Source organism: Gossypium hirsutum, chromosome A11 (genome assembly GCF_007990345.1).
Source record: "Gossypium hirsutum isolate 1008001.06 chromosome A11, Gossypium_hirsutum_v2.1, whole genome shotgun sequence".
Lineage (NCBI taxonomy): Eukaryota > Viridiplantae > Streptophyta > Magnoliopsida > Malvales > Malvaceae > Gossypium > Gossypium hirsutum.
This window is the reverse complement of record NC_053434.1, coordinates 2,072,306-2,090,420: the sequence shown is the minus strand read 5'-3', so window position 1 is coordinate 2,090,420 and position 18,115 is coordinate 2,072,306. Positions and strand designations below refer to the sequence as shown.

At 32.4% G+C, this 18,115-nt stretch overlaps 3 protein-coding genes and 1 long non-coding RNA gene across 4 annotated transcripts; all 4 read right to left on the bottom strand.

Moving 5' to 3' along the window:
• Positions 1-343: 343 nt before the first annotated feature.
• On the bottom strand, positions 344-748 carry LOC107923477 (protein PXR1). Its single transcript, XM_016853675.2, has one exon. It carries the CDS (start codon positions 746-748, stop codon positions 344-346), a length of 405 nt encoding a protein of 134 aa, XP_016709164.2.
• A 933-nt stretch (positions 749-1,681) lies between these two features.
• On the bottom strand, positions 1,682-6,708 carry LOC107923805 (uncharacterized). Its single transcript, XR_005904720.1, has 4 exons — positions 6,323-6,708; positions 5,915-6,228; positions 5,682-5,769; positions 1,682-4,755 (listed from the first exon to the last, which is right to left on the bottom strand). It is a non-coding gene; the product is annotated as an uncharacterized lncRNA (long non-coding RNA).
• Positions 6,709-7,846: 1,138 nt separating this feature from the next.
• Positions 7,847-9,979, bottom strand: LOC107924645 (high mobility group B protein 6). Its single transcript, XM_016855181.2, has 4 exons — positions 9,274-9,979; positions 8,617-9,162; positions 8,187-8,531; positions 7,847-8,083 (listed from the first exon to the last, which is right to left on the bottom strand). The coding sequence occupies exons 1-4, from the start codon at positions 9,742-9,744 to the stop codon at positions 7,964-7,966; spliced, it is 1,482 nt and encodes a 493-aa protein (XP_016710670.2). The 5' UTR covers positions 9,745-9,979; the 3' UTR covers positions 7,847-7,963.
• A 2,250-nt stretch (positions 9,980-12,229) lies between these two features.
• On the bottom strand, positions 12,230-17,150 carry LOC107924173 (crooked neck-like protein 1). Its single transcript, XM_041080512.1, has 7 exons — positions 15,700-17,150; positions 15,548-15,613; positions 14,682-14,826; positions 14,376-14,594; positions 13,732-13,951; positions 13,432-13,630; positions 12,230-12,603 (listed from the first exon to the last, which is right to left on the bottom strand). Exons 1-7 carry the CDS (start codon positions 16,851-16,853, stop codon positions 12,489-12,491), a joined length of 2,118 nt encoding a protein of 705 aa, XP_040936446.1. The 5' UTR covers positions 16,854-17,150; the 3' UTR covers positions 12,230-12,488.
• Positions 17,151-18,115: the final 965 nt, after the last annotated feature.

Genomic DNA, 18,115 nt, shown 5'->3' with positions numbered 1-18,115 from the left:
CTAGGTGCGGCGCACCTAGGGTTTGAAATTTTTGTTATTTTGCTTTAAAGGTTTGGGCCACATTATTTTGGATTGTAATGGGTTTTGGATAGGTTTGAGTTGAGTTTTAGGCTTAGTGGGTTCAAAATTGGGCTTGTACAAAAAGATTACACCATCCATTATAAAAAAACAAAACCGTGATATATCCATAAAAATATATCTATTTTCCCTTATATTTAATAGGAGATATGATAATTTATAGTCTTACATTGCACGAGACACCATATTAGACTGCTGGTGAGACTGCACATGGTTTTATTTAGTGTAGTGCAACACACTATACGTGCCAGGGCCAGCCATCTCTTTAGTCGCTGTCACTGCTGCTGTCGTCTTTGCTCTTCTTGTGCTTACTCTTCTCCTTCTCAGGCTTCTTCTTGCTCTCGGTCTTCTTTTCCTTCTTTTCTTTCTTTTCCTTCCTGTCCTTGTCTTTCTCCTTCTTGTCTTTCATCTTCTTTTCCTTCTTTCCATGGCAAGTTGTAGGCATGGCCGTGCTTTGAGCCACATGTTGCTGAGCATGGACACCATGGCTCACGGTCTTGGACTCGGCATGTGTTTTGGGTGTGTCATGACTCAGTTGGTTGTGCCCATGTGATTGATTCACACCCTTACTCTCCTTATGAACCTGAGTTTGGCCACTGCTCGGATGGTGTTCATGTTTCCCTTCGTGTAGGGTTTTTTCAACAGGGCGCACACATTGTTCAGTAGCCATAGCAATAGATAAGATTTATAGTCAGCCTTGAGCTTCTCTTAGGTTGCCTGCTGAATTTAGCAATGTAAATGCAGCCATTAATATATAGGCATAGAGAAAAGTGAGGTTCCTCTTGCATTATGTTACATCACCCTTTGAATCTACTTTCTCATATCGGCCAACTTCATTTCGTAAAGAAATTCTATCAACTTATTCAAGTGCGAGCATGCGTTCGAGATTTGTTGTATACAATTCTTTTAAGTACTGGAATGTTTAGGCACATATTCGAAACGTGAAAATGGGTATAAATGAAGAATCAGCCAAAGAATGAGTTCCTTGACGGCAATATCCATTTTACAGGTTTCTTTGCTTCTGCTTCGTTGATTATTGTTGATGAGAATCAAAGTGCTTGCCCACCAAGCAAATGCATGCAATCATGTTGAAGCATATTATCGGAAAAGAATGTTAAATTTTATTATTTTTTTAATATTTAGAAATTATGTAATGGAGAATAATACATAAATCATCCCACTATCTTAAGCTATTAAGGAAGTGAGATTCTATTGGAAAAATTCAATGGCGAAATTTAACATTTTCAAATGATAATGGTTTAGCTGAGATTGATTTTTGACAAAAAAAATAATGTCGTATTGAATTGAATATTAAAGATAATTCGTAATATTTTTGTTTTTAAAAATTAAAATCAAAATCAAAATGAAATGAAATTGAATGTTGATTTTAGATTAATTTTTAGTATATAATCAAAAATTTTTAAGTTAAGAGTTAGAGATTGGATTTTGTCTCATTTATTTAAAAAATGGGTATATTAGTAGAAAATTTTTATTCATTTTATTATTAAAAATTGATGTGATTAAAAGAATAATCGAAAAATTACATGTAATGTGTTTAAACATACATATATATATTAAATTTTTAACAAGATGAATGAATCAAGTTCATAATAGAATAAATTAATTTGCTCTTTGATTTGATATAACTAATATTTTGGGGTTGATTTACTCATTATGCTGAGAAAAAATGAAATTTGATTAAGGGTCCGTTTGTTTGCCAGTAGAATATTTTTCGAAAAATATTTTCTGGAAAATGATTTATTTTTCTGGTGTTTGGATGAATCTGTGTAAAATATTTTCTGTTGTTTGGCAGATTTCTTGAAAATATTTCATAAAAGTTGTTTTAAATTATAGTTTTCGACATCAAATTATCTGTGTGAGCATATTAGAAGCTTCAAAACATACAACAGTGTTTTCGTTTCAACAGCTTCTTCAACTTGTTTGACCAACCATTAGTATTAGCTTATTTTAAGAAACCAACATGACATTAGGCTTGAAATATAAAACAGTGCATTATCACTAAAATGCTCAAGAGTCTCCTTATCCATGCCTCTTATATCCAACAAAGCCTAGATCCAGTTCATGGACACCAAAAGACAAGATGGTAAACATAAGACATAGATCTAAGGATACAAATATACTCATCCATTATATCATGGTTGTTATGGATAGAACAACATAGACTAGTAATAAATTGCATATATTATGGAATGTCAAATTGCATCAGATGAGTTAAATATAACCATGGATACTTATAATGTCATATTTCTAAGACATCAAAAAGTACATTTCAAAAAATGTTTATTTGTGTTAGTAAGGAAATTGTTATTACAAGTAGTATAACTCGCTCAAGGGAGGTAGATTGTTATTACAAGACATCAAAAAGTACACTTCAAAAAATGTTTATAAATTGTTATTACAAGCAATACACTTCAGAAATTGTTATTTTTAATTGTTGTTTTCCATTTAAGCTAACATCAAAAATGTAATACCCCATACCCGTACCTGAGACCGGGATAGGATACGAGGCATTACCGAGATTTTCAGAATAATTTCAATTAATTTATATTATTTAGTATTCATTTTCATGTTTCATGTAACATTCTTTTCATATATTCAATTCAAAATATCATATAAAATACGATACAATACTTAAATTTTCATATTTACATGCTCATGCAAGATATACGAACCTACCTGACTAAATTGCAAAAATACCAAGATTTAGGGGCATATTGGTAATTTACCATATTCCCAAATTTCACCCAATCTTAAATTGATAATTTCATTCAATTTATTAATTTAGATAATAAAAAAATTCATTCCCTTCAATTTAGTCATTTTCGACATTTTTACAAAATTACCCATAAAGTTTTACTTTTATTCAATTTAGTCCTTGAGCCAAAAACATACAAATTAGCCATGCTAGCTGAATATTCATACATATTTTCCTCCTCCTCCTCTCCATTTCACATCCTTAGTATAAACAACACACTTGTAGGTAACATTATCCATAATTTTCACTATCTACTTATGTGAATATTCAAGTTGTCCATCTGTGTCATAGTCACTAAATTATTTTTATCTTGAGCTACAGAACTCAAAATTAAGATCCTATAATTTTCTCTGAAACTATACTCATATACCTTCTTACCATAAAAATTTAATATTTTTTGGTTGGGCCAATTAATACAGTTTATTCATTAAAGTCTCCCCTGTTCTGCTGTCTGACAGTTCCGCCCTTCTTCACTAAAAATTAATTATATTCTTGTACAGGATTTGAATGATGTCCTCGTTTGTTTCTCTTGAAAATAGACTCATTCAGGATTATAAAAATATAAATTTAAGCCCATAATTATTTTTATCCAATTTTTTATGATTTTCCAAAGTCAGAACAGGGGAACTCGAAATCATTCTGACCTTGTCTCACAAAAGTTATTGTATCTCATGATTTACAATTCCATTGCTTACAGAATTTCTTTTATAAGAAACTAGACTCAATAAGCTTTAATTTCATATTTTATTCATCCTCTAATTCAATTTCTATAATTTTTAGTGATTTTTCAAAGTTAGACTACTGCTGCTGTCTAAAACAGTTTTAGTGCAAAATGTTGATTTCCATTTTGCCCCAAATTTCACAATTCATACAATTCAGTCCTTACTCAATTAACCCCTCAATTAAGATAATTTTCTCAATTAACACTTTTTCTAGACATTATAAGTTATTTCATAACTATTGAAATTCAGAATTTCCATATGAAAATCTAACTTCAAACTCTTTTACAATTAGGTCCCAAACATTCACTTTCTATTCAATTCTTTCAATAAAATCAGCATATAAATAATTTAAAGCTCTAATTCCATGCCAAATCATCATATACTTCCAGCACATATTCATAGCAACTTTCAATTTCTTTCATAGAATCAAAAACTAATGAATTCAACAAGTGGACCCAGTTGTAAAAGTCACAAAACATAAAAATTTCAAGGAGAAAGCAAGAATTAAACTTACATGAAGCTAGAGTATGAAAACCAGCTTGAACCCTCCTCCATGGTTGTTTTTCAGCTGATGAATATGAAGAGAAATGAAGAGAATTCTAGATATTCCAATTTAGTCCCATTTTTATTTAGCCAATTTTGGCAATTTTTCAATTTTGCCCTTATTTCATCCATTTCCTGATTTTTCTCAGCTATTGCCGCCCAAAATATCTCCTTTAGGACTATTTTTACTTTAGGTCCTTCCTTATTTGACAATTGAGCTATTTAATCCTTCTAGCAACTTTTACACCCTTTTCAATTTAGTTCTTTTTATTTAATTAACCACCCAAACGTCAAAATTTTCTGACTAAATTTTAATACTACCTCACCAACACTCCATAAATATTTCTAAAAATATTTATGGCTTGATTTATGAAGTCGAGGTCTCGATACCTCATTCTCGACCCAATTTATCTAATTAATTCTTTTAAATTACCAAATTCACTAATTCAAAAATGCTTTTATATTCGCATTTGACTCATAGATATTAATTTATTAAATTTTTAACTCACCCGTCGGATTTGGTGATCTCAAATCTCTATTCCCGATACCACTGAAAATTAGGCTGTTATAAAAAACATTGGTTTGGGAGGTAGATGCTGCCTTCTTGGCTGTTTTTTTCTTGCGGAATTCCTCCAGCTACAAGAAAGGAGGGATCAATTGTAACAGTACTTGATAAAAATACTCTAAATAATTATTTGTTCATTTGCAAAAACCCATTTATGTAATAAAATCTAACTGAAAACTTCTATCATAAGCATAAATCCAGAGTAAAAATTATACAAAATCCAATCAACTAAATGGACGATTTAGGAGGATATTAACTTTTCAAACTATGTAAAAGGCACAACATTCAAAGACAAAACATAGAAATGTAGAATGGAGTTCTTTTTGTTTACCAGACCTAGTTAGTAGAACATGAATGACTACTGAAAAAAATCAGAAGAAGAGTTCTAAACAACCAAAATAGATTCAACACATCATAAAATAGAAGTAGAAATAAGACACTTCACTCATACACAAACGCATATAGGCAACCTTAAATTGCAATGCTATCGTTATGCAACTTAAATACACTCTTCATCTGAAATCACTGTTATAAAAGTGTCAAATGCAATGAAGCTTCTTCATCTTTTCTAGCTTGAATACAAACAAAAGCACATAATGATAAAAATGAACTCTCAAATCTAATTTAAGAAGAAAAACCAAAAAACATTGGTCATATTTTTAGCTCCAATAGCATCACCTTATGCAATTGCAAAGATTTAAGGCATAAAAGCATTGAAATTCCCAAAAGGTGTAATCTAACAAAATAATTAATTCCATATACCATCAATTTCGGACATGATCTACCAAATAATTGCAAGACAATGCAAATATACTACAGATCATATATGAAAATACCAAAATAGACCGCCAATTCTGTCCTATTCCAAAATCGATATCCAAAATAGCTGACTTTATAGTAACCAAACCATTTACCAGATCGAAAATCGTATTTCAAAACAGAAAGAAACCATTAAATCAACCGATAAAAGGAAAAAATTAAGAACCAAAAGATGTACCTGGCGCTTCCCAACTTCTAGATGCTCTTGTTTCCGTGAAGAAGGCAAGGCCTAAACCTACGCCATTTTCATTTTACCCTTTCTCCTTCTTTTTTTTTTTTTGAATTTAACAATGAGAATCCAAAATTAGTAGATGAACAAGGAAAACTTCGAAAAATTGAATTTATTTTACAGAATTCTCAATTATTTACTCCATTTCAAAGAAATTAAATGTGGGAAAATTGAATCCGAACCTGTAAATATCAAAACTGAGCTCTCAGTAGAAGATGTCCGGGAACTCCTTTATCAAGGTCCGAATAGCGTAACCCATATTCACGTAATAATCCTGCTTCTCCTCTTCGTTTTTGCTAGGCTTCGATCCTCACTTCACCTGAGCCGAAAATTGTACGTACAACCTCAAGTTTTGGCTCAAACCTGAAACCGTACTGCCGGCATCTTTAACACTGACCCTAGTGTTGGTCATTGACCAAACTTTCTTGTTGTCGTTCTTCGAAATTGCGCAGCTCTTGAGAAATTTAGGGCGGGGGTAGGGTACCTGACAAATTTGCTAAGAGATTGAAAAAAAAATAGATAGATAACAAAAATCAGAATGATCGAAGAGATAAAAATAGGTAGACTAGAGAGAATATAAAGCAGGGTACCTGGCAATGGCACTGATTTGCAACCCAAGGGGAAGCGGAAGGGGAAGAGGAAAGCGGAGAAGAATGTGTCATTTTCCCGTGTTTTGAAAAATGTCTTACCGAAAAAAAAATGTAAGACATTTTCCTAGAAGAAGGCATCATTTCCCCGTGTTTTGGAAAAAACTTTTACAATTGGAATTTGTTTTCCACCAAACAAACGGTGAAAAATGATGAAAATATTTTCCAGAGAACAAAATACAAGCAAACAAACGAAACCTGAGTGTATTGTTCTTTTAAAAATTTATCGATATATGATGTTTTTAGAGGGAAAAGAAAATATATTTTATAAAATGCGTTTTTACTGATGCTGTAATAAAAACACGTATTGTAAAATGTATTTTTTTTTCTATCTCTAAAAATGCATTTTTCAAGGCAAATTTTTTACTTTGTTAAAATAATAGTCGCGATTAGTGGAATTGTTGTGATGCAGGAGGTAGCCAACGAAAATGGTAAAAAGCTTATTTAAGTTCTGAAACGTATAAAAGAATTCAAAGGTCAAAAAAAAAAATTATCAAGTTGAGAAAATAAATATTTTTATCCTTTTAACATATTATGATTCGATAATATCAACATGTATTTAAAACTAGTTTTGTAATAAAAATAAAAAATAAAAGAATTAATCTTGATTAAAGTGATTCAGCTAATAATCATATAAAACTTAAACATGAAAAATATAATATATATTTTATATCATACCAGACATAGAGAAACAAAAACATCCGACTCACAAATTTGATAACAGATCTTTGTTTATTCATAAATATATTAGTACGTAAGACATGCTAATTTATAATTAAGCAGTTGCTTAAAGTTTAACAACCCACGAGTTTATAATCTGAGTCGAACAAAACCCTCCTAAATCAACGTTGGAGACTTCCCGTATCTCACTGTGCCTATCTTGTCGCAAACAACGTAATGCTCTTTCTTCGATCTTTTTTTCCGGCAACAAAACAGACGAACAACTGCAAATTGGTCTGAACTTGAACGTGGATTTGAGTAGTTTCTCAATGGATCGAGAAAGCTTCGACGGTGTCGGCGGAAGAGGAGCGCAATGTTCTAAATGAGGCATGGACATGGTTCTGGAATGGACTATTGCTGAGTTGAGCTGTCGATTGAAAGCGTTGAATTCGAACGAGTCGTAAAGGGTGCTACCGCAATCCCATATAAGATTATTGCCCTCTGAGTTTTGCTTTTTCTTTTGTTCGCGTTTTTCTTGGAATTTCTCCATTTTATTTTCTCGAAAACAAACAAACAAAAAAAGAAGTAGATGACGAGATTTTTTTTTTCTTTTTTCTATTACAAGAGCTTATGTTTGGTTTTCCAATAGTCGGTACACGCGGTATAATAAAACGTGTAGGTTCTGAGTTACCACGATCCAGAGAAATTCAAAGCGTGATTGCCATCATTGTCTGTCCCCATTCATATGCAGATAACATTAAATATGAGAGAGAAAATTCGCATTAAATTTACTCGAGGAGAGGGAAATATTGAAACTTGAAAGAAATAATAATTGCAGCCAGAAAATGTTAATCAAATCATCATCAAAAGGATTGATGTTCAGACAAAACACTTAAAACATCAACATTAAAAAAAAGTCTTTCACTAGTGCTGCTGCTCCTTCTCCTCTGCAGATTTGTTGTATTGTTCCATTTGTTTCTTGTATACTTCCATGGCTTCACTTGCTTTCGCATTCCAAACATCCCTTTCTTCTCCACTAAGCTCCTAATAAATCCAAACCCAAAAAAATCAACACAAACCCAATATCAATTAAACAAAAAAAAAGTTTAAAAATTGCAAAATTGGTGATTTTAGGATGATAACATACCTTCCATTTCACTGAAATCAGGGCATTAAGTGTAGAGTTGTTGATTCCTTGTCGTTCTTGTACCAGAGTTTTCCTTGCTTCTTTGCTGAACAAAAGGAAAGAAGATGCAGGCTTTTTAGGTTTATTAGGATCTGAATTCTGCTGCTTCTTTTGTTGACGTTTCTCTTTGGTTTTTTTAATGATATGATCAGTTTTCTCTTTCTTTTTAAGCAATTGAAGTGCTTCTTGTTTCTGTAGTTTCATCATCTCTTCTTCTTGTTTTTTAACATTCAATGCTTCTACTTCCTTTTTCTGCTTGTAAACCTCCATTTCTTCCATGTATTTTTCCTTGTTCTTCTTTGCTATCTACAAAAATCCGTAACAAAAAATGAGATTACGTGATCTTAAATTAAAGAAAAACATAGGATTTGTTCATTTTATTCATTTTTACCTCTTCATAAGGCTTTTTTTGTTCTTCAGTCATGTTCTTCCATTCTTCGCCCGCGATTTTCGCCGCTTCCAAAACGTTCTTGCTTCCGGTATCGGCGAGTAAAGCCGCCCTTCTCTCGTTGGAGAACAAAAAGAAAGCCGACATGGGTTGCTTAGGCTTTAAGGGATCCCTTTCTTTCTTGGTTTTTTTCTTGGTTTCTTTCTCAGCTTCTTCCTTGAACTGCAAGTATTGTTCCAATAACTCCATTGCTGTCTTTTGTTTATGTTCATCTTCAAAGAGTTTCATGGCTTCCGTCTCGCGTTTCTCTTTCGCAATGGCCTGTAAATACACTTCCTTTTTGGCTCGATATACCTCTTCGTAAGGCTTCTTTTCTTCGGCCGTGATCGTCTTCCATTTCGCACCCAAAATATTCGAAACTTCTTTGAAATCAGCCTCGGGATTCTCTTTCTTTATCTCTTTCCATTGATCTTTGCACCACAAAATGTAAGGTGGAGATGGCCTTTTCTTTTCAAATCCTCCTCCTTTGTTCATCGAAATTGCGAAATTCTGAAATAAAACCCAAAATTTAAATCACTAAAAAGAAATATAAAGCATAACCCAATGTAAAAAAAAAAACAAAAAATCAAAAACAAAAACAAAACAAAAAAGACATTTTACCATATTAGGCTTGAATTCCTTCATTTTCTGCAATTTCTTCAGCTCCAATTGCAATTTCTCTTGCTCTTTACCTTTATTTTCAATCTCTTCATCCTTCATCTTCAACATTTCATCTTTCTCTTTCAATAACTCTTCGGTCTTTTCTTTCTCTATCCTTAGCTTTTGAAGCATATCTTGCATTTCTTGCAAGTCTTTCTCGAAAGATTTCTTGCTCTGTTTCCCTTTGCCCGCGGCTTTTCCTTTGAGAGATTGAGAGAGTCCGTCGTGGTTCTCTTTCGACGGATCGGATTTCATCGGAGAAGGAGCCTGCGTTGGGGAAAGCTGCTGTGAGAGCTTTTGTGCCAAAATATTGGCTTCATTTGTTGTTGTTGTTGTTGATGATGATGATGATGAGTTCTTCTGTTTCAAGGCTTTTCTTCCATTGTTTCTTGATTTCCTTGGCACATCAACAACAACAGCTGTATCCGCCATTTTTGGGGGGAAGGGGAAAAATTTTAAGCTACAGAAATGTGTCTCTTGATTTTGATATAAATGAAGAAAAGCGGTGGTGGGTTTTTTAAAGAGGGGCTGACGAGGTGAGCAACGGTCTGGTTTTTCAAAATTCAAAATATAAGATGAACGTTGAACGGTCTGATTTTTCAAATTCAAATTTAAGATGAACGTTGAATGGCAATTGAAGGGAAGATGGAGGTAAGATGGATTAAATTGAGCAAGTTTATTTTTTTTTAAGCAGGTAGTTGAACTCAAATTAAATATGGCTGGTAAAAGAAAACCGTAGTAGGGAAAAAAGATATTAAGTACTTAATTGGAAAATAAAAACTCAAATACAAAATTTTATATTAAAATTAAGGGTAAATTACACCATTAGTTACTTAACTATTTCTAAATTTTCGTTTTAGTCATTTAATTAAAAAAATTACAACTTAATCACTACTGTTTTCAATTTTTTTTTGTCACCCTGCTATTAAGTGACATTGTTTAGCTGGTATGGTAATTTTAGTCCCCGAATTTTATATTTTATATCAATTTTACCTTAATTTTATATAAAATTATTTAAAAATAGAAGATTCTATATAAAAAATTTAGAAAAATAAAATTTCGAAAAGATGTTGTTGAAGAAATAATATCTATATGAAATAAAGAAAATTACCATTCAAAAGAGTTTAATAACAAATTGAAAATAACATATAACAAAAAAAAAGTTACATCATTGTGCTTCCTCAGTGTATCTTAAAGGCTTTAATCACTATTTGGGCCTTGAATTATACCCAAATTTCTCAAATTGGTACCTAAGTTTTTTTTGTTCTATTTTGCCACCTGAACTATAGTTCCATTACACTTGTTTAACCCTGTTGTGACCAATGTTAAAAAGAATAGCAACAAATCAGAACACGCCACATGTCCCCATTGACTACTGAAGTGGACGATGATGCAGTTGTCTAACAGCGTTGACCGGACCCAAAAAATATTAAAAAATATTAAAAATCGAAAATAAAAATAAAAATTCTAAAAAAGAAATTAAATATTGTAAATAATTAACAAATCAAATAATTCTTCTTCAATTTTCTCTACAAATTCCAAAAGAATACGAGGAGATTTTTACGTTGTCACTTACTTTTTTTTCTTGATTTATTTTGGCATTACTGTTTTTAAATTCGCAGTCTTGAAATAGTAACAACATATAATTTGATTAAAAAATTATAAAAATATCTTAAAATTATGAAATTGTCACTTAAATGCCACCTATTCATAAGTTTTAAATAAGTTCTACAATTTTTTAATAATTATTTGCAACTTTAAATATTATTTTATAATTTTCAACAACATCTTTACAAATTTTAACAATATCTAATAATTATTTACAATATTTTTTTTATAAATTGTTTATGATTTTTAATAAATTTTTTACAATATTTTTTCTAGTCAATGCACAATCAATGCGCTCAACTACCACGTCATCATCCACACCATCATGCACAATCAATCCACACCACGTGGTGTGTTTTGATCGGTTGCTTTTTTTAATATTGCTAATGGCAATGGCCAAAACGTGTAACGGAATTATAATTTAAATATCAAAATAAAAAAGAAAAAAGTTTAAGTTGGTATATGAGAGAAATGATATAACTCAAGGTCAAACAGTAAATAAGGCTTTTCTCAAAATTAAATTAGTAATATCATCAAGTTAAATTCCATACCCTTAAAAAGAACATCAGGAACTCATATTCATATTATAGAGGGTTGTAAAATAAACTCTAATATCTTTTTTTAACAAAAAAAATACAAAATATACTACAATTTTTTTCTTTTTTAGATTCAATTCAAATTTTCAAATTATTTAAATTGTTTTTCAAAATTGAAATGCATACTATACTTTATTTTTATTTTTTCTTTTCTTGTAATAAAAAATGCTACGTGAAGTAACTTAATATTTTTATGAAGGAACTTAATATTTTTATTTTCTTTAATGATTTTCTAAAGTATGAGTATTGAATATTTTTATGCAAATAATACAGAGATTTGGAGGATTTAAAAACATTTTTTCTTAATTTTCTCGCTGTCTATTTTTGAATATTTTATCTACTTTTATTTAGTTTTTTAAATTTTCAAAATTTTTAAAAATTATTTTTTTAATTTTATATATATGATCAAGATGAAATTGACAAAAAAATATAAAAAATTGTAACTTCTTTAATTAAAAATAAAAACGAAAATTTACCCTAATTTAATAACTACCGGAATAATTTACCTTAAAAATAAACTTAGATGGCAAGAAGTATATTATCTGTTTAAAAAATAAAATACAAGAATGCAATTTATTTCAAAATCAAGATAAAATTTTAAAATGAAATTCCATCAAGCACTTGGAACTTAATTCTATCCTGTTAAAAACCTAGACTATATAATGCTCGAACTTATATTTTGGTACAGAAAATATAAGAGTCACAAGTAGCAATAGCAATGAATTAGTCTTGATTCCAGTGATCATAGATCAATCTCAGTGTAAACTAAGATTTCTAAAAGAATACTAAACTCATTTCATATTACAAGAGATCTTCTCCCATAACAGTTCCCTTCAAAAGCTTGTTTTCCAAAACACAGATACAGCATAACAAAATCCAGGCACTAAAGAATTATGCAGTTAAGCTGGGCACATGCTTGTATACATTTGGAAGTGCGACAAAAGAAAGGGTTACAATACACATATCATCATCCTAATCATCATCTGAAGTAATCTTTTGTTTTTTCCATTTGTATGCAGCTTCCAAAATCTTGAGGTTCGTCGCCTGGTTTTCTTCAGGGAATACATAATCGAAGTATTCTTCATACCTGCCAAGCCAGATGATTCAACATTTAGTTTTGCAGCAAAACACAGACATGCGTTATAAGTACCATAGAAGTCCCTATATCAATAGTCAGATTGCATTTTGCCCACTTTACTAAAAAAATTTGGACAAATTAATCCCCGTTAAAAACTGGCATCCAACGAAAGAACCAAACAGTTACATGTGATATGTCATATGTACCTCATGCTGACGTACAAGGACCAATTTTTAACATAAAAAATGAATGAAATTTTTAATAAAAGGACCGGATGCTCTTTGGTCTAATGTACAAAGACTAATTTGTTCATTTTTCTAATGGAGGGTAATTTTGTTCGAATGGGGGCTTATAATTGTGAAATCAGAAAAGAAAATAATTAATGGAAATGAGGAAAATACAAGTAGACCCTTTATGGTAGTAGACAAAACAAAGAAAAAGAAATTCTCAATTTAAGGGGCTAGGGAACACGAAAATTCTTCCCTGACGTGCACACAAATATCTAATTTTTACCAAAACATTTAACATTTTTTGTTAAAAATATTGGTATTGCGTGCACAAAAATATTTCACTTTTTTAGAAATATTCGTATTGGTATAAATTAGAAATACTGGTAAAAGGTTAAATTGCTGGGTACACACCCCGAGTGTACAGCAGAATTGTCCTATGAAACATAGGGAAACTATGTTGACTTGCATGTTCAATGGTTTTATACCACAGTTCCTAATTGTTTGATTCAAGAAAACAACTAAAGATGAAGGGAAAGCACAAAACAGTAACATGAGAGATCCAAGCAACTTGCAAAAGAAAAGAAGTAAATGATAAGGAGTTACATACCCGGTAACACCACCATCTTCACTCGTAATTTGCTTCCTCTTTTTGAGTTTTTTAGGCAACTTAGACTGGACTACACTAATGTCACCAAGCTCACCGAAACTGCTTTCCGTTTTAAGCCACTCTTCCAGGAGCATAGCACGCTCTTCTTTCAGTTCTGGTGCTGACGTTCTATAATAGTTAACTGCTCTTTCAAAGATTCCTGATAAAAATAGACAAATAAAAGGTAAGAATTGGTTATACTAATACATAATCAAAGTAAATGTATAACAGGCAGCAAAAATTGGATTGGTCCGAACTCACTTCTTGCACGCTGAACGCATTCCTTCTTTGCTTCATGATTATATTCCTGAACCCCATCTTGTGGCAAGTCCGAACTCTCATCATTCTCCTCCATTGCAGAGGCTTCAAAGTTTGCATAACTAATCCACACCTTCAAGTGCTTTGTACGATCTAATAGTCTCTCGTACAATCCTCTAGTTCGTTCATATTCACCTTCAGAAATTTCAAAATCTATGTATGCCTGTCAACAAAGAATATGAAGCATTACCACATAACATCATTAGAATTGAATATTATTTGAGACTAAAAACTGTCAGTCAAGAAAGATACGATGAGAAATGGAGAAATCACTCTTAAAGACACCCCTTCACTGTCCAAATTTTAGTACCATGTATATATCTACTAGCAAACATGCAACTAGTTATAAAATGAAGTTTTCACCAGATAATCATCAGCCATTTCACTAGAGAAACATTAATCATGAGATGAGAAATACTTATTGGATGAATTATGAAGCAATAAGACAAAATTATTGAGCATTACCAACAAAAAGACAAGTAATTCACCCTCCAAACCCAGAACTTGTTGTAATAGCTTCTACCTTAATAGAGTAAATACAATCACAAAGATAAACAACATAAAACAGTTGCTCATAGGGTAAATACCTTCCACAATAACTCCGGCATGTCCAAAGCTGGTTGTGTGATGGCAAGCTCAAAAATAGCTCTTGCCCGCTCTGTTTCAGCTAATGATCTTTCTAACTCAGCATATTTGCTCCATGCATAGCAGTTCTCAGGTGCCCACTCCAGATACTTCTCATACAGTTTTCGGCAACGGTCAATATTACCAAGTTGCAGCTCAATTTCAATATACTTCTTAAATATCTGAATTTGAACAAAACAACATAATGAGAAAAGTTCATGTTAAAAGTAGTCAAATTTATAAACTTTCAGCATAAGCTGGACATTTACCTTATCTTTAGGTGCCTTTCCAATAGCATTTCCCAAAATTTGCCGTGCACCGTTGAGATTGAGCTGTCTTATTTCAAACTGTGCAGCAAGAAGCCAGATCTTTGCAAAAGAAAACTTCTCGTGTGGAATAAGCTTAAGGCACTCCCTGGATAATTTTTAAATTAATAAGGAACTACTCAATGTCTATTTTAACCAACCACAAATACGAATGGTGAAAAACACGCAAAAACTGAATGATTCTTTAGAATACACCATATGTCTATGGATGAGGGAGACAAGATAAAAATCAAAATAACATTTTGATGTATGCTATAAATGTAACAATAATTCACTACCTACTGACTACTATAAAACCACCACCATATAATCCCATGATAATACATTAACTCATGTCAAAGGGAAACAATGCAAATGCTGAAATGTGTTCTTTCTATTTTATACAACATCATTTCTCATGACATTTTAGATATAATGAGCTGTCTTACAAATAAACCAGAAGAGAGGCACCAATGCAAAACAAGGAAATATGGAACAAAAACACTACCATGAAAAGAACAAAGATACTGATAACACAAAGAAATAGAACACTCAATGAGAAAAAAGGTTCAACAAAGCTAACTTCGAATGTTAAATTTTAGATTTTCTTCTTTCCTTTTCCCTTTTAATCGGCACATTACAGGGTAATGAAATGGACTGTTAGCAGAACATGAAACCAAAACATGCAAACATTCAAATAGTAGGCAACTGGGAAATTTCTTGCAGAGTTCAGTTGACAAGATTTATTAGTAAAGCAATTATTTCACTTGCAATTTAGCAACAGTAGCAACCAACAGAACCATAAATCCATTGCAAGAACATAAAGATACCTGTACACATCTCTCGTCCGCTCCATATCCCCAGCATCAAGCTCCTCATATAAAGCATAATTAATCCTAAATTACAAGTAAACCATAATTTGGTTAGTACAGAACTATAATATTAAACCAAGCATACAACCATTAGGCACACAAAAACTCACCACAAGTAAATATATCTCTGCCAATATCGCTTCTCCTCAGCTGGAGGAACATTAGCAATAGCTCTCTCATAAACCTCCCTAATCCTCCCCTTATTGCCTACACTCTCTTCCAACCTTATATAATCGAACCAAGCATCATAATTCAATGGATTCTTCCTGACTTCATCCTCATACTGAAACCTCCTCTTCCCCACAATGGCATCCTCAATCCCTTCCTTATCTCCATATTGCTTCTCAAAAGCCACAAACTTTCTATACAAATCCTCTGCGCTACCTTTGGGTATATGATCCAAAGCAAACTTGTAAATACAACGAGCTCGTTCCGTTTCCTTACACCGTTCCTCAAATTCGGCGAATGCAACGAATAACTGCTCCGCATCTTCTTCATCCGCCAGCTTCTCCACCGCACGTTCGTACACATTCCTAGCCCGTACAATCTCCCCATTCTTCATCTCGAATTTGGCATATCTAATCCAAGCTCCGACTTTGGGGTGGCACTGAACGAACCGTTCGTAAATTGCACGGGCGCGTTCGACTTCGTTGTAACGGAGCTCGAATTTGATGTAGGAAAGCCAACCTTGTTGGTCAGGCATCCACGACATCCAGCGTTCGAAAATCTGGCGAGCTCCGGCGACGTTCCCTAACATCTCTTCCATGTGGATGTACTTGTACCAAAGCTGGTCCACGCGCGGGAGAAGCGTAACGGCACGGTCCCAAACATTCCTCGCGTGGTTGATGAACTTGTTCTTCATCTCCACTTCGGCGTATTTCAACCACAATGTGTGGTTCCGGTAATCGACTTCCAGTGCGCGCTCCCACACGCTCCTCGCTCGATTGAAGTCCTTTTGTGACTCTTCCCATTGGGCGTACTTGATCCAAACACTTTGGTTCCACCGAACGCGGCGAATTAGGTCTTCGAACTCCTTGCGTTTGCGGAGGCGATAGTCGGCGAGTTCAGTTGGGTCCGTAATCTTTTGCTTAGGCGGTCGGATTTCCGCCTCTTGACGTTCTCGAGCTTCTCGGAGGATCTGTTCGGCGGTAATCTGGATTGGTGCAGGAGTTTTATTTTTGACACGGGTCGGTCGAGGGAGTTTGACCTCCGTGTCTTTACGGGTCAAATACCCGAGCGAAGGGTCAGCATCTTTGGATGCCATGCTTCACGATCCGACACGGGATACGAGTCAGATCCGGAAAGAACCAGCGGACACGGCGGTGGGTGAGAACTGAGATGAGAAGAAAGAAAAATGATTTGACAGGGCGGTGGGCGAGAACTGAGATGAGAAGGAAAAAAAACTATTTTGCAGAGAGAGCAGGGACGATGGTAGGAGGAAGATGATGATAGACGAAAGAAAAGATTTTTCAAATCAAATGAACAAAAAAATTAGGGTTGTAAATTGTAATTCGAGGAGAGAGAATAATAAGTATCCCACTTAAATTTAAAGGTTAAATTTGGTCACGGAGAAGTTTTTGTTGTTGTTTACACCTTTTTAATTGATATAATAATAATTTTGATCCTTATTTTTTATATTTTTTATTAGTTTAAATTTGATTTTATATATAATTTATTGAAAAAACTCAAAAGCTACTAGAAAAACATAACATGTTATTATTTGGTGTTTAAAAATAGCTTTTTTGAAATAATTTTGATTTAAATTAAGTTTTATTATTTAAATTGTGTTGTAATTATATTTATTCATAACTCGAGTTATTTATCTTAGTCTGAAAGTCTTCATAAATTTTAAAAGAATTTAGACAAAAAAATTAGGACCGCTTAAAAAAATTAGGACCGCTTAAAATATCAAGTTCAAGTTCAATTCTGTTTGTTTTCAATTTTTATTATGTTTTTTTATATATTAGGTAATTTTTAGTACATAACTTTTGTGAAGGTATTTATAAGGCATAAAATTAAATCTATAATAATACATAATATTATAATGTAAATATTAATAAAATATTAAGATACATGTATATAAAAGTTTAACAAATGAAATTATATATAATTATTAAATAGGCTAAATAACACTCGATTTTAGAGTGACTCTGGATGTAGATCACCCTATTAAATATTAAATTAAAATAACATAAATATATTTAAAATTTTTAAAAGAACAAAATGGGCAACTTAAAACAAGTTTGGACTAATTATTTACAAATAGAATTGTTCATGGGTTGGGTCCGTTCTTAACAAAATTTTAGGCCTAAGCTTGACCCAAAAATGGGCCTAAATTGTTGCCCAAGCCCAACTCAGATAAAAATACTAAAATTTGAACTTGGTCCGGCCCGCCTGTAATACATTTTTTAAATTTTTAATCTTTATATAAAAAATCTAAAAAATATAATACACCAAATATGCTAAAAATATTAAAATAAATACTTCTCAACAAATTGAAAATAAATTAAAAAAAGTCTCTATACT

Coding starts and splice junctions, on each gene's coding strand:
- LOC107924173 (XM_041080512.1), bottom strand. CDS start 16,853: ATGGCATCCAAAGATGCTGACCCTTCGCTCGGGTATTTGACCCGTAAA. Junction 13,952..14,375: donor TGCCGGAGTTATTGTGGAAG/GTATTTACCCTA, acceptor CTTTGTTGACAG/GCATACATAGATTTTGAAAT. Junction 13,631..13,731: donor ATGCGTTCAGCGTGCAAGAA/GTGAGTTCGGAC, acceptor TATTTTTATCAG/GAATCTTTGAAAGAGCAGTT.
- LOC107924645 (XM_016855181.2), bottom strand. CDS start 9,744: ATGGCGGATACAGCTGTTGTTGTTGATGTGCCAAGGAAATCAAGAAAC. Junction 8,532..8,616: donor AAAAAAAGCCTTATGAAGAG/GTAAAAATGAAT, acceptor GGATTTTTGTAG/ATAGCAAAGAAGAACAAGGA. Junction 8,084..8,186: donor TGATTTCAGTGAAATGGAAG/GTATGTTATCAT, acceptor TGGATTTATTAG/GAGCTTAGTGGAGAAGAAAG.
- LOC107923477 (XM_016853675.2), bottom strand. CDS start 748: ATGGCTACTGAACAATGTGTGCGCCCTGTTGAAAAAACCCTACACGAA.